Here is a 14,459-nt window from a genome sequence, read left to right on the forward strand (position 1 = left end):
TCAGACCTAAAAGCTCTGAAGAGTTTTTTTAATGTGAAAGTGTGTAATATATTTGGCCCAAACGATGAGCCCTCCTCTCTCTTTCTGTCATATCCTGCTCTCCCTCAGGTCAAGACTGAGGTAGGCAGTTTATTTTCATTTGACTGAGGGCCGTGCTGAAGTGGCAGCTTCAGTGTGGACTCTGGTGCTCGTTAGACCCTAATGGGCCCTGATAATATCATTTTTCATACTGCAAAATGACACTGAGTGTGTGGGGTTGTCCAAGCAGCATCTGGGAATGCCAAAAGCTCAGTGTGCCTGTGGTCTAGCTGCAAAACCTCCACAGCGGTGGATTAGCCAAAGGAGGGTGATGGAGAGGCCCTTGAAAATCTGGCCACTGTGTGCAGAGAGGCATGTGTGTGTGTGTGTGTGTGTGTGGGGGGGGGGGGGGGGTCTAGGAGAATGTAAATAACACAGAGAACAACAGCGAGACAACATATGAAGGTGTGAAAATGAGGGTCATAGTGGGAAAGAAGCATGTGTATAAGAGCAAAATGACATGCAAGATCCAGAGCACGTGAAACACTGGATCGTGAGAGGTTGAGAAGAACGGCAGGTGATACACGTGTGAAAGAGACTCTAATGCTGTGTGAGATGGTAAAATGTGAAAGACTAATACTGTGTGCGAGAAGACAGTGAGTGAACAAAGTCACACACAGCATCCACCCATCCACCCAATCTTGAATAAACACACTGCTCGAATAGACACATTGCTTTCCAAACCACTGACTGATCACTGTGAGGTGTTGTATTTGGTTATTTGGTAAAGTTGGTCAATCATCAGAACACACTGCCATAACGTCTGAGCCGAGAGTCTGACTGGTGTGTTCTCCCATCTGAAGCTGCTCTCACAGCACGTGCTATTTTGCTTTCCTCTATGTTTATGTTCAGTCCCTTTGAAGAAAACCAAGACATAATGTGCCTCGAGTCTCTGTGGTGAATATTACAGAGACAGATACCAGGTGGAGGGGAACAGCACCACCTTCATTCTCCACCTTCCACTCATCACACTTTAATATTTACAGCACTTACAGTAGGTTCGCAGTTACACTGTAATTTGTAATAGATACGTAACAGGCGTGTAACAGACACGTAACGTCTCGTCTGCACTAGTCTCTCAGTGCGGTGACCTTGCGGAGGCGTGGTGCATGAACCAGGTGTAGCTCCCCCGTCATTATGAGCTGCCAGCGCACTTGTTGACTTCAGACAACAGCGTCCCATAGACACCACAGCAGCTTCAGCAGAGAATAAACCTGTCAGTTCCAGCTTTCTCTCTCTCTGTTTTGTTTTTGCCGTTTACTGTGCCGTGGAGACAGCTCTCTCTCTCTCTCTCTCTCTCTCCTCTTCTGATGGTGCGATGCGTGTGTGCTGCAGGACAGCGTCTACACTCACGGCGACGTCTGCGCAAGTCCGAACCACTGACCGCCGACGGGAAACCACGGAAGGCAGCAGCCATGAAAATGGACAGACGTGTGTGTGTGTGTGTGGCGGAAACGAGGGACGGTGGAGGTCACGGGGTCTCTTTCCGAACGGCCCAGGCGCGAGGCGTCCATGTTGGACCACGCTGTCCGTGTTGGACCCTTTCTGTGAACGGGAATGTGGAATATCGGCTCCCGGTACCGCTGGAGTCTCAACCCGTCCTCGAGTCGCGTCTATATCGGGCTGGCGTGTGGACCTGGCGTGTCCTCCCTAGGTCCTGTGAAGACTGACGTCCCTCTGTAAGAAGAGGACGGTGACTGCCTGAGGAGACGACAGCTGTCACGGCAAACCTGCTTCTCGCCGCCAGATTTCTGATTTTTGCTTTTCTCCGGCACCATGCCCCTCCCCCTCCGCTCTCAAAGCCACGCCCACTCCTCTTCAGGGCCGTCACTCAGGAGGCCTGCAGATTCCTTGTGTACACAGTCCACATCCAGGATGCATAACTGGCTGCTGTTTGTTCAAAGCCACTTAGCTGAAATGTGTCATTCTGTCAGGGACGTGTGTGAATGTTGCAGAGATAGTCTGGGCACTGTGTGTGACTTTAGCCCCAAAGCTGGCCCCAGAACTGAACAGGTGTCCTGAATGTTTGTGTGTGGAGTTATAAAGTGCAATTATTGTAGAAAAGAAAGCATATGTTTGGATTCTAAGTGCTTTGGTTTTTCCTAACAACCCCCAAAAGAACTAACGCTAATTTGTGTGGGTAGTCATGTAAATTGCATGTGAAGTTAGAGGGGGTTTTGTGCTTTACAAATAAAACGTGTGAATGGTACCACGTGCAGTGACTCCTTCCTCAGACTCTTGTTCTAGTCACGACTGCCACAATGGCAGAAGCCGTGAAACGTGCCCTTCAGTTGTACACATTTACACACAATCTCCACTCTCAAACAGCCTTTCAGGCATGGAAAACTGCCTTGCAGGTAATGCAACGATTTGCATTGACACCACACTACATTTTTCACACTTAGGTAAAAATGCCCCAAACCTGTAACAAACCGAGCTCGTTTGAATCCCCACTAGACCCTGTTGGTAGATCCTGTTTAGAAGTCGTCTTTGGCACAGGTTTGACTATCAGGTTTGCACATAATTTTACATAAGCAAACCTTTAATAAATTGGACCTGACTGTAATTTCCTTTCTTACAATGTTGCTGTATAATTTTATGTCACTATGGGGACACTAGTTTCAGTTCTCTGGATCTGTCCTTATAAATGCTGCAAACATGCTTCACGGCTGCATATGAAGGCTACAGAAAGCCCCTTGACCTGCCCAAGAAGACATCCTGTCAGTAACTGCCCACCTCACACACACACACACACACACACACACACACACACACACACGCACGCATGCACAAGCAAGCACGCGCGCGCGAGCGGCTGCATTTTGGCCTCACCGGTTTCCGAGAGCAACCGTAGGGTCTCCAGCACGCGCTCGGTGTAGACGCCCGGCTCATAGTTCTCCATCTCTGCATTGATGATGTGGACCACGCGGGCGGCCCGACCCCGGATGGCCCCCGCCGTCCTGTCCAGTGTGTCCATGTCCCCCTCCTGCAGAGCTATCACACACTTATTCACATCCTCCAGGATGTGATTCTCTACAAACCGGGGGGGGGGGGGGGGGGGGGGGGGGGGGGGGAGCGGAGGAAGAGAAAAATGAGACACGAATGAGAAACGTTGAGAGATGGAGAGAAAGAAAACAAAACTAAACAGATGTGGGTGCTGATCATCACGCCTCATCAAGATGCCGATGGAGCTCATTTTTAAATGGTGAAGCAAACTGTTGGTTTGTAGAGGTGCAAACACGAGGGTCGCCGTCACTAAGAGCTCAACGCTAGCATCACAGAGAGAGCCCTGCACACCCGCCATCGCTGTTTAAAGAGCTGTTTGGAGGGGGTCTAGCACAAAACACAGCCTTTAACCAGGTATGATTTCATTTGCAGGCTTGATGGAGAATGGTTTTATGGTTTTTACACACACACACATTGTTTTTACTTGCTCTGAAATCAGTTTACTTAAAATATTTGCTTGTATTGTTTTGCTCTTACAAGCACCTAGACACTCAAAGATGTACATTAGTGCTTTCCTGTTCTTTTCTACTTTTTGAGGTCACATAATATGATAAATTTGATCATCTGTGTGCATATCTCTGCTTGTTGTTCCTTTCAGTTATAAGGTACCATAGAGAGGAGCAGAGAGATCATGGCATCTGTCTACATGTCTTCTTCACTGCACTAAAGCAGTTAAATCATGCATGTTATGCTTGCATGCACTCAGAGCTGCCATGTTTCATGTTTCGTCTCACTGAGCCGTTTCAGGCATGGAGTTTACCTGACACAGACAGGAAGTCGTCGACGGAAGTGATGTCGTCCACTGCTTCGGTCAGAATGCGCACCTGCTTCTCCCATTGGTCTTTGAACACGTCCATGTTGTCCTGAGCCACTTTGCTCTGGGGGCGAGCAGCCAGCGTCAGCGCAGCGTTGATGACCTGTAGGGCGGCGCCAGCGAGTCAGAAAAACAAAACACACACACACACACACACACACACTCGTGTCCCAGTCCCGGTGGTGGAGAGGAGCGGTGTGGCCAAGGGGCAGAACGGGTACGATTCTCAAACGACATCACTTCCTGCTCTCTTTGCGCTGACAGCAGCATCCTGTCACTTAAACTGCTTCTTCAGCTCGCCCTGCTGCAAATCGTTTTCAGGTTCACGTATTATCACCCTCCTGCAACCTTCTCTGTGATTTTCTGAATGGATATACAAACTCAGAAATAAACAAACAAACTCCAAATTTAGCCGGGTCTGTTTCTGAATGCAATAACGCAGCGATGCTACTGGGAACTCAGTGTTAGCAAAGGCTATATTTGTAGAGACCGGAGTTCTCAACTATGCCTTCAGGGACAGACATGGAAGTTGCAATTTTTACTTATTTATTTTTTATAGGCCAAAACAGGGACATACAGGTTGCTAAAAAATGCATATTTCCTTCAGAGTGACTTTTTGGAAACACCAACTACCTAAAAAAAAAAAGGGTGTAGGGCATGGGAGCAGATTGTAGCGTGTAGGGCACCAGAGCAAGTTGTAGGGTTTAGGGCACGGGAGCAGGGTGTAGGGTGTACGGCACGGGAGCAGTATGTAGGGTGTAGGGCACGGGTGTAGGGTGTAGGGCACGGGAGCAGTGTGTAGGGTGTAGGGCACGGGAGCAGTATGTAGGGTGTAGGGCACGGGTGTAGGGTGTAGGGCACGGGAGCAGTGTGTAGGGTGTAGGGCACGGGAGCAGGGTGTAGGGTGTAGGGCACGGGAGCAGGGTGTAGGGTATAGGGCACGGGTGTAGGGTGTAGGGCATGGGAGCAGAGTGTAGGGTGTAGGGCACAGGAGCAGGGTGTAGGGTGTAGGGCACGGGAGCAGGGTGTAGGGTGTAGGGCACGGAAGCAGGGTGTAGGGTGTAGGGCACGGAAGCAGGTTGTAGGGTGCAATTCGGATGTCAGTCGATGAAGGCCGATGTCATTTTGTTTCCTGGTGCTGCCTTTCTGCGTCCTGCCGCTGCACAACCCTCTCAGCCCTGTCAGGACCCATTTGCTCTCGGCAGGACTTAGAAAGGTTTCCAGCCGGGCTTTTGTATTCCTCCCGTCCCGATGTTCTTCCCGTGGGCAGAGAAAACGGCGCCGGCGACAAAAACGAAGCCTTGAATGCTTCCTTGGGCATCACCTAGGCAACCGCTGTGAGCCCAGAGAGGTGTGCGGAGTGCAAACGCAGGCGCCAGTGTAGCAATCGTGGAGAACGCACAGGCTCTAGAAAAGTGTCCGCCAAACCCCGCAAACGTGTCCCGTCATGCCTTACAGACCTTTTCAGCACCCGCCAAAACATCCCGCACACGCTTGGCCTGGCTCCTGGGCCCAGCGAATGAAATCCGGGCTGGGTTTGGATGAGTGTTCAGGTCAGCCTTCATTGTGCATTTTTTTTTACACTGCTTGTTTGTCGGTTCGGTTCTGTGACGTCTCCTTGGATTGTGTGGAGACAGAAGCTGTCAACAAAGGGGGAGGGTCTAATCATTAAGCCACACCCTCATCCTATCGGACCTGGTTGTTGACCTGGAGTTTTGGCTTCATTGCATTGAAGTGGGTTTACATGTCACTGTTCTGGGATCAGTCTACTGCTGCTATTTGCTACCCATCATGAGGCAAAGCAGTGACGGAATGTATAAAAGGTGTGTAAAACGTGAACTTCTGAAGTAAACGGAGGCACAAAGTTTGCCTGTCAACAAAAGACTGCTGTCAACATCAACACAAAAACAAATAGTTAAAAGTGTTCTTAAATGAACATAATAAAATACGATGTACTTCGTTGAGGAATATCTAAATGTCATAAGCTGAACTCAGAGCAGGAGGCTGCAACAATAGCCGCCTTGCCCATAGAATTCACGTTCAATGCCTTATGTCCGTTTGCAATGTAAGCCTAATCCTTTTGATTTCCTGACAGGCGTCAAGGTGGCTGAGGATGTGCTACATCACAAAAGATGCCGATGAAGTGTGCGTGAGGGTGGGCGGCACTCGCAGACAGCGTGTTTTATTACGACACCTTGCGTAATATCTGCCGTCGGTCCGCTCTTCTTTCCCCCCTTCCCTTCTGTTCCTCCTCTTCTTCACTGTCAAAGCCGTCCTCTTTTTCTTCCCCCATTTTCTGTAGCTGCCTTCTCTGTCCAGCTCTTTATTGCTTAGAGGCAGTGGAGATGAGCTCACAGTGCTGTATAAAGGTTTCAGCAGATAGCCCTGACAAGCCTGGTTCTGGCTTTTATCAAAGAAGTTATGCTCCATGAATTGGAACACCCTCCGGCTCTGCTTCTGTTGACCACATGGATTTCTGAATTATTGCTGTTTATGAGATCTTAGCTTAAAGCAAACAAGTTGCAGAGCTGTAAGAGCATGGACAATTATTTTGATGGAAAGAGGCTTAGGTCTTCGGTTCATCTTTCGGGCATAGTTCTCAGGCTGCTTTCTCTGGCCCTGCCCTCAACGAACGGCGCTGAAGGACTGACCTGAGATCAGAAAGTAGGCAACGCCCGGGGCCTCTTACCTGAGGACACAGGCTGTCGATCTGTGTAGCAGCCATGCGCACCAGCTTGACCCCTTCCTCATTGTTGGAGATGGAGCACGCGAGGTTGGCCACCTGAACAACAGAGAAGGAGTGAGAGAGACGGAGAGAGAGAGTGAGAGCGAGAGAGAGAGAGAGAGTGAGAGAGATAGAGTGAGAGAGATAGAGAGGGAGAGCGACAGAGACAGCAATAGAGGGAGTGAAAGTGAAAGAAAGAGAGGGAAAGAGGTACTGGTGACATACTGGATCAAGAATGTGCATTGACTTATATAAACAAAGGGACTTGCCTTAAGAATATGTAAACATCCTAGTATTTGCACATTACCAAATGGACCTGTTGGATTCGCCAACCCCATGCCCCAACACGCACCCACACACACACACACACAGTGCAGCTATCAGCAGTGTGTGTTTTCTGTGGGGACTTCACGGCTGGTCTCCCACAGCAATGTCGGGACAGAATATGTACCGAGGGCGAGGCCTCACTCAAGTGATAGATTGGTATTTGTAGTTTCCTGCGTGAAGATCATGGTGCAGGACTCCACCCCCCTGCATGCACTTTGATCCTCTCTCCAGCCTCCATGGTCATTTAAGGTACAGCTGAATATAGCTGAATTTTAATCATTCACGACTAGCTCCGAATGTCGATTTAAGAAGGCGTTGGCGAGTGGGCGTGGACCCTCCTGGGAGTCACGTTGGCCAGGTGAACGCATGCTATGGCTGTGCTGAAGAATTGACATAAATAATTGCCATGAGCAAAGTACAATTACGTTGAAATGTCAGCGGGAGCACAGACACGGCCTAATTGGGGTGCGTCGGGCTTCTGGCTGCTGATTGGCTGGCTGTGCCGTGGCATAAGGTGTGAATACGTGAGCGGGGCCAGAGGGCCACTCCAGCAGCGGTGGCGTGCAGCTGACCTGCCCGGGCGACAGCTACAGGGGAAGACCTCTGCGCATGCATAATTAAAGCAGCACACGGCCCGGCCACGGCGCACAAGTCCCGGAGGGCTCTGTCACAACCTGGCAACGTCAACGGGGAGCCGTGTGCCTCTCACGCTCCAGTGTGTGGTGCGTGTGTACGTAAAGAAAAGAAAAGAAAAAAAACTCTCCAGCAATCCACACTCTTAGAAGATGACCAGGCATGCTGCCAAAACCTCTCTTGCTTGCTCAGCCTCCCCCGGGCTGCACAGTCATCCACGTACTCCTCAACGTTTATTCGCAAATTTGGGGCGTGATGACACGGCGTGGGCGGCAGTGAATCGCAGGAGGCGTTGGGAGGGAGCGGGGAGTGCGGGGAGTGGAGGCAACGCGCTTTCCGCCACCTCACCGTTTCGCGAGGCGACCGGAGGGGGCCTTAGTCATGATGCGCCTCCCCACAGGCTTCTCCGTGTCCCAGTTCCGGACCCTTCCGGCTGGGATGGAGGCCGGCACGGCCCGGGATTCCAGCGCTCGGTACCGGGCACAGCGCCCAGGCTCTGATGCAGTGTCCAAGCAGATCTAGTAATTGCAATTGTCAGAAGTAGCCTCTTCCTTTGTGGCTGGGATCTCCAAAAAGGGAGCCCTGTTTGGGCCGGCCTGGCTGCCTGACTAATATTCATGAGCTTGTGCACAGGCACAAAGAACAGGCACCAAGTACACACTGTCATCTCTTTTTTTTTTTTCTTTGACCATTTACAAAGAAATTGAATTTGATTAAAATTTTTTTTAGCATTCCTGTGCATCCTCATGTAGAGGGTATATCAGGAAGGCTTTTGTGCGGCCACCAACGGTCTTATCATCAAAAGCACTTTACGGCTGAGCATGTTGACACGTTTATACTGTAGAGTGGAAGAAGATGATGAAACATATTGAAGACGGTGAAAACGAGTGTCTATGGACTCCATACCAGTAAATGCTATGCACTTCACATAGTACTTAAAATTGGACACACGTGGGATTTTGGCGCTGAAAATTCTGGTAACATTCTTACTCAATTAGTTTTGCTAAGTAGTACAACTCTCCCAACGTCTTTTCAGCAACAGCAAAGGAGTTTTGAATAATAACGTCAGTCTAAATGTACGACATACTGCATACTCACTGTTTGGGTGGTGTATGACGTCTAAAAATATGACAGTTATATATGTAGGTTATATATGACAATTCCAAACGTGTAATAATGGGAAATTTACTAAATAAATAACTCATATTCCTAGGACAACCTTTTTCCACCGCAGGGACTTAGCACAGATTAGAATTATGCTATCATTACATGATTCAGAGAAGCTAGTCCTTGCATTTATCACTTCCAGAAAGCCTGACTATCTGCCTGAACCAGATAGTATAAACCAGCTCCAGTTTATTCAAAATGCAGCAGCCAGAGTACTTACTAGAACTAGAAAATGTTATATTTTATATTACTTCTATCTTAGCTACATTGCATTGGCTCCCAGTAAAATTTCATACAGATTTAGGATATTTCTAATGGCCTACAAAGCACTGAGCAGTCTTGCCCCACAGTACCTTAGTGAACTCTTGGTGCCTTATGATCCAGCGCGTTTGCTTTGATGAAAAGGTTCAGGTTGTTTACTAGGACCTGGAATAAGGAAATCTACCTCAGGGGCCAGAACCTTGTCCGATAAAGGTCCCAAGCTATGGATTAACATTACAGTCAATGTCCAAGACTCAGACAGTCTCAATATGTAAGGCTTGACAACCTATTTGTTTATTCAGGCTTTGTATTAAATACCTTTCACCTTAAAGATGTTGATCTGGGAATTCTATCCACTATCCTTTCAGCTGCCATGTTCAGAACTGCTGGAGTCCATACTTGCAAGTGTACATCTGACCTGTGTCTGCAGGCTCCACCCCTTCACATCCTATGGCTCCTCCCACTTTCACACACTCGTTCTTCTCAAGGTTCTTGGGGCCCACACATTTGTACAGGTGCTATGTGATCACTACAAACACGTTAAAGCCCCAGACACTTCCCAGTTTGTTTAATTGCATTTTATTGGCAAACAGCAGCTATGGTTAGAAAAAGTATTAACCAATCATTGCCATGCGTTTTATTTTTATTTTTCATTTCTATTCAAACACTATAACCAGCTAGCTGCATTAGTGATGGAAGTTCAATCACATAAATGCAAATAAATAAAAAATCTGTGACTTCTTCAGTCCAGTTGTGACAAAGAAATCAAAAGCAAGAGATAAATAAAGCATTTTTTCCCCAAGGCCTAATGATGTTTTTAATGTTCTGAGATTAGCTGTCAGGAACTCACTGCTTAATTAATTAATGGCAAACTCTGAACGCTATAACTGCTTCTAGTAGCGTCTAGTGCAGTTTTGTCTATATTTTGATCTCCCAGTGAAATTCATTTCTTTGCTATGCCACTGATATTTCTCCACCAGGCTGTTTCTCTGGAGCCTGGGCACTGAGCCTTGGAGAACGTGGTCGTTGTTCTCCTTCTGAATTAGAGCGGCACGCGCTCTGGGCCCCTGGGCCGCCTGATTCCCATGCCAGATTCCTTGATATGTGATGTCATTAAGTTCAAATGGCTTGAAGGGTCTGGTTAAAATAGAAGTGCTGATCTTGCAGACTCAGGTGTTCTGGTCCCGTGTTTAACCTGTCACACCCCAGCAGTAGCCCGTGATTGATGTGGGTCCTGAATTATGGTGCACTTCTGAGTTCAAATGTCTGCTTATCCTTAGTATGTTCTGAACATGACCCGTCTACTTATTTTTGCTAAGGACACTGGATGGTTACGCCTGCACCCATTTTAAAGACTTGGTGAACCGTGTGTGTGTGTGTGTGGGGGGGGGCATCAGCACACACACATGTCACACGGGTACGAGTGTGCGAGTGAGGGAGAGAGAGTATAGCTGGCTCTCTCAACTGGTCTGGACTATTTCCTGTGTGAGAGCTGGGTGAAATAGATCAGCCTGTCAGCACGGCTGTGGTGGAGGGGAGTGGCCCAGTGAGGAGGTGCAGACACTGGCGGCTATGCACGCCCATCCAAGACTTGCCTACCCATAATTCCTCCCCGAGCAGCTCCCCTGGCATAGACCCAGATGGCCCTGGTGCAGGGAGGCCAGGTCCCAGGATGATATAGAAACTGAAGGTAAACCTTTCCGGATTGGATTTCATGTAATGCCAGTGACTGGACTGTTTTAATTTCGCTAATGGAGACTTTGGAATGCGTTGGAATGCTTTCGTTAGGCAATATCAGACTGTTTAAGTCAGAGTTGTTGAAATGTCTCTTCAAGCATAAGGAAAAGATGCTCAGGGAAAAGATAAACCTCTCAGCCCTCTAAAAGTCCTGTCCTACCCTGTTATAAGTGAAGGTTTCAAACATGCGCGCAGACATAAACCAATCTCAGCAGTGCTGAACTGCCGCTGTGCGTTGCCCTCGTATCATTGCTCATCTGCTGGCCTGGCACTTAGCAGTAGTGCCTAGGAGAGCAGAATAGACTCGGGCCTCGGGATTCGTCACGGCGTGGGGGTCCCACACCACCCACCCACCCCCCATGGGGCTGGCATGGTCCTCCCGGCCGACCTGTGCCTGATCTCTCCTCCCGAGCGAGGGTGAGTGGGTACGGCATGCTAAACGCTGCAGGCTCTGGTCCCTCCCACCGCCTGCTGGGGGAAAACACTGACACAGCTCTTTGGAAGCGCCGTCCTTGTTGATTGCTATGACAAGATTTGTGTGACCGGGGTCACACACACTTGTGGTGTGGTAGTATGAGGGGTGTTTGAGGCTCCAGTCATGAGAAGTGCAGTTCTGTAACATAAGATGTCTGAGAGCACCAACATCCTGGATACAACAACCTTATTGTGAACCGTGAGATGCTTGCCAATCAGGTGGGAACTACAGCCCTGGAACAGAAAACACTTTCTAAGGCACAAACCGAGCCCGGCCGAGAGCATGCCTAGATACACACAAGCAGGAACACTATCACACCCACACACACACCCACAGCCCAGAACCTTGCTCGATCTTTCTCCTCTCGAGTGTCATTCATGCGAATCACTCCCCCGTCCTCGTCCCGTTGCTACGAAGCTTATCGCCTGGGAAACCCGCGGTTTGGACCATAGCATAATTAAGTGGCGTGCAATCACCCGGCTGATAAACAAAAGCTCGGGCTAAAGCGAGTCAGAGGAGCCAATGGGAACAGAAACGTGTCCGTTCTCCTCTGCCCCTCCCACAGGGGTGGGGACCAGCAGCAGTGTGACACGGGAACAGGAAGAGAACTTCTGAGAGGCCTGAACCAGCGTAATCCCTGGAAGAGCAAGCCGAGGTGGATGGCGGGAAAACACTCGAGCTAACGCGCTAGAGCCGCGCCACACACCCAAGACCCCTATTCACTTTCTGTTCCCTCCGTCGCGTTCATGTTTTGCTCTATTGTCTCAGTGCAGATTTGTGGTAGATTGGATATTGATTGGCGCATGTGTAATGTGAGAGTGACCGCATTGTCAAACCCATGACTTATGCTTTTAGTTCATTTCTTTTGGACAAGGATACTCGGATGGTAATAAAGCCAAATCCCAGCAAAAGCCATGCGAATCATAATTTCAGCACGTATAAACCTGTGGGAATGGAATTGAATAAATGAAATATAAAACAAACCAAAACAAAAAAACTACTTTGAGCATAATAAAAGGGAAAAAAAATAAATAAATTATATAACAATAACAGGCACTTAATGTACTTGGAAGTCAGAACTGCTCATATAATAGCCAATTAATTAAATGAAAAAGCTCATGAACAAAACTAAACAATGAAAGCTAAATATTTTCTTCAAATAGTCCCAGAAGCTCTATGTCTCGCTTCCTACAGCACTGTGTGTCAAATAACGACAGTCATAGGTTTTAAAAAATGTCTAGGATACAAAGCTCTGGTCAGCCTGGCATATATAACTGCAATAAAGTGGTTGTTATTTGAATGAATTCTGAATTTGATTTATTGACTGAAGTAGAGTGTTTATGTCTTTGAAAAGGCAGAACATGACTTCAATGGGCAACCAGAGACTCATTGCCAGCATATAAAACTTTACTGACCCAAACACGGGACATGGGAAGGTAATTGAAAACAATATAAGCCACTCATAAAGCCGGACGGACATGTTTGACTCTGTGACCACGAGGCAGCTTTATTGGCAAGGGTGGGGCCAGCTGGATCATTCAGTAACACACCACCTTATTAGGGTTGCTCAGGCAGGATCAATCAATGTGTGCACACTGCTGTCTAAAATGTCAAACCTGAGTCATTTTATGCTGACACTGAATTTCTCATGTCTCATTCATGTTGGCGCGTGGTACCCTCTAAAATATTACACAACCCTGACCTCAGATCAGCGTGGAATGGAGCTTCCGCAGCCTGTTAGGGGAGGAGTGGTTGATGGACGAGCGATTTGCGGTTCGGAGCCATTCGTATCAGGCGGGGAGAGACACAGCGGATCAATGAGGCTCTCGCACCCTCCATCTTGGGTCTGCCATCACAGAGAAGCACTGTGGGGGGATGGTGAGGGTGCAGTGGTCTGACCTGCCTCCTGAGCACAAGGCCTGGCCAATGGATAACAGATGTTCTGCATTAAAATGATTCCACAAACCCACGGGAGAAGCCTGGAGGTGGAGGTGCTCTCAAGCACGCCTTGATCTCCTACTAGGAGGGTGGAGATCACACGGCACGTCACGGTTCTCAACGTGGCCCGATGTTCACACACTTTCATTTGTTCACATGTTTAACGGTGCTCAAGTATCACCATTTAAAAAGCCCTCTGGGAAAAGAGACAGAGTGTGATTGAGGGTAGTCTACAGTGAGGGCTAGGGGCTAGGGGCTAGGGGCTAGGGGCTAGGCTCTGACGGGGAAGCCGCCCTGTTTCTTTGGATTTGTGAGGTGCTGGCATCCTGAATGGAGAACAGCAGGAACTCACACAGCCTGATCCAAACTTCCTCTCGGGTCATTGATCATTGATCGTTTAATGTATTTCCTGTTAGGTGCTTCTGCTAAGCAGGAAGTCATCGACATGCAGAGAGAGAGAGAGAGAGAGAGAGAGAGAGAGAGAGAGAGAGAGACAACTTACTATTGTAAGACTGTTGAGGTGCACAGCAATTCTTCAACAGCCAACAGATCACTAAAGTGAACATGCATAAGGGAGGCTGCTTAATATTAGCAGCTGAGTGAGGCCTTCACAGCCGTGTCTGAGTACAGACCTTCTGTCATGACACTGATAGATGTGCTGCCATTCACTGTAGTTTCAGAAGGGCACAATATCCATTAGTGCTGACATTTATCCATAGTGACTCCATCTCTCTCTCCCTCTCTCTCTCTCCCCCGTCTCTCTCTCTCTCTCTCTCTCTCTCTCTCTCCCTGTCTGTCTGTCTGTCTGTCTGTCAGTCTCTGTCTGTCCATGTATGAACAGGTACGTCTACACGTCTACAGTATTAAAGACTAGAAAAGGGCACATCATGTCAACACTTAATGTGTTAGCCTTTAAACACAACATAGGAACTGGAGATGAAAACAGAGAGATAGAGAGAGAGAGAGAGAGAGAGAGAGAGGGAGAGAGGGGGGGGATCTTAAGGCGACACTAGCTAAGATCAACATGGCTGTCAGTTCTACGAGGGACGATACACACTCCATTCCGTACGATTATTTGACACGAAGTCATGCGTCTGCGGCCTACAGCCCGGCCGTTACCATGCCAAAGACGACACTCGGGCCGTTACCATGCCAAAGACGACGCTCGGGCCGTTACCATGCCAAAGACGACGCTCGGCCCGACATCAACCGTCTCGTGTTTGGAACATATCCAGCTACGCAGGGCTGCCAACATAGACGCCATGACTAATCGCTAGAGCCCAGCCCTGCAACTCCTT

General features: G+C 48.6%; 1 protein-coding gene and 1 long non-coding RNA gene across 5 annotated transcripts in view; one reads left to right on the top strand and one right to left on the bottom strand.

Moving 5' to 3' along the window:
- Positions 1-2,269, top strand: part of LOC143521994 (uncharacterized) — a 73,383-nt gene extending 71,114 nt beyond the window's left edge. Inside the window, exon 7 of the long non-coding RNA XR_013132892.1 lies at positions 1,414-2,269. This is a non-coding gene — a long non-coding RNA (uncharacterized LOC143521994). The remainder of the gene's footprint in view (positions 1-1,413) is intronic.
- ctnna2 (catenin (cadherin-associated protein), alpha 2) overlaps positions 1-14,459 on the bottom strand; it is a 334,212-nt gene that overhangs the window by 15,390 nt on the left and 304,363 nt on the right. For all 4 annotated transcript variants that reach the window (XM_077015531.1, XM_077015540.1, XM_077015558.1 and 1 more), the window contains 3 exons: positions 6,588-6,680; positions 3,845-4,001; positions 2,911-3,111 (listed from right to left, as the gene is read on the bottom strand). In XM_077015531.1, the coding sequence (XP_076871646.1) occupies positions 2,911-3,111; positions 3,845-4,001; positions 6,588-6,680 (451 nt within the window). The remainder of the gene's footprint in view (positions 1-2,910; positions 3,112-3,844; positions 4,002-6,587; positions 6,681-14,459) is intronic.

The sequence above is a fragment of the Brachyhypopomus gauderio genome, chromosome 1, assembly GCF_052324685.1.
Source record: "Brachyhypopomus gauderio isolate BG-103 chromosome 1, BGAUD_0.2, whole genome shotgun sequence".
Lineage (NCBI taxonomy): Eukaryota > Metazoa > Chordata > Actinopteri > Gymnotiformes > Hypopomidae > Brachyhypopomus > Brachyhypopomus gauderio.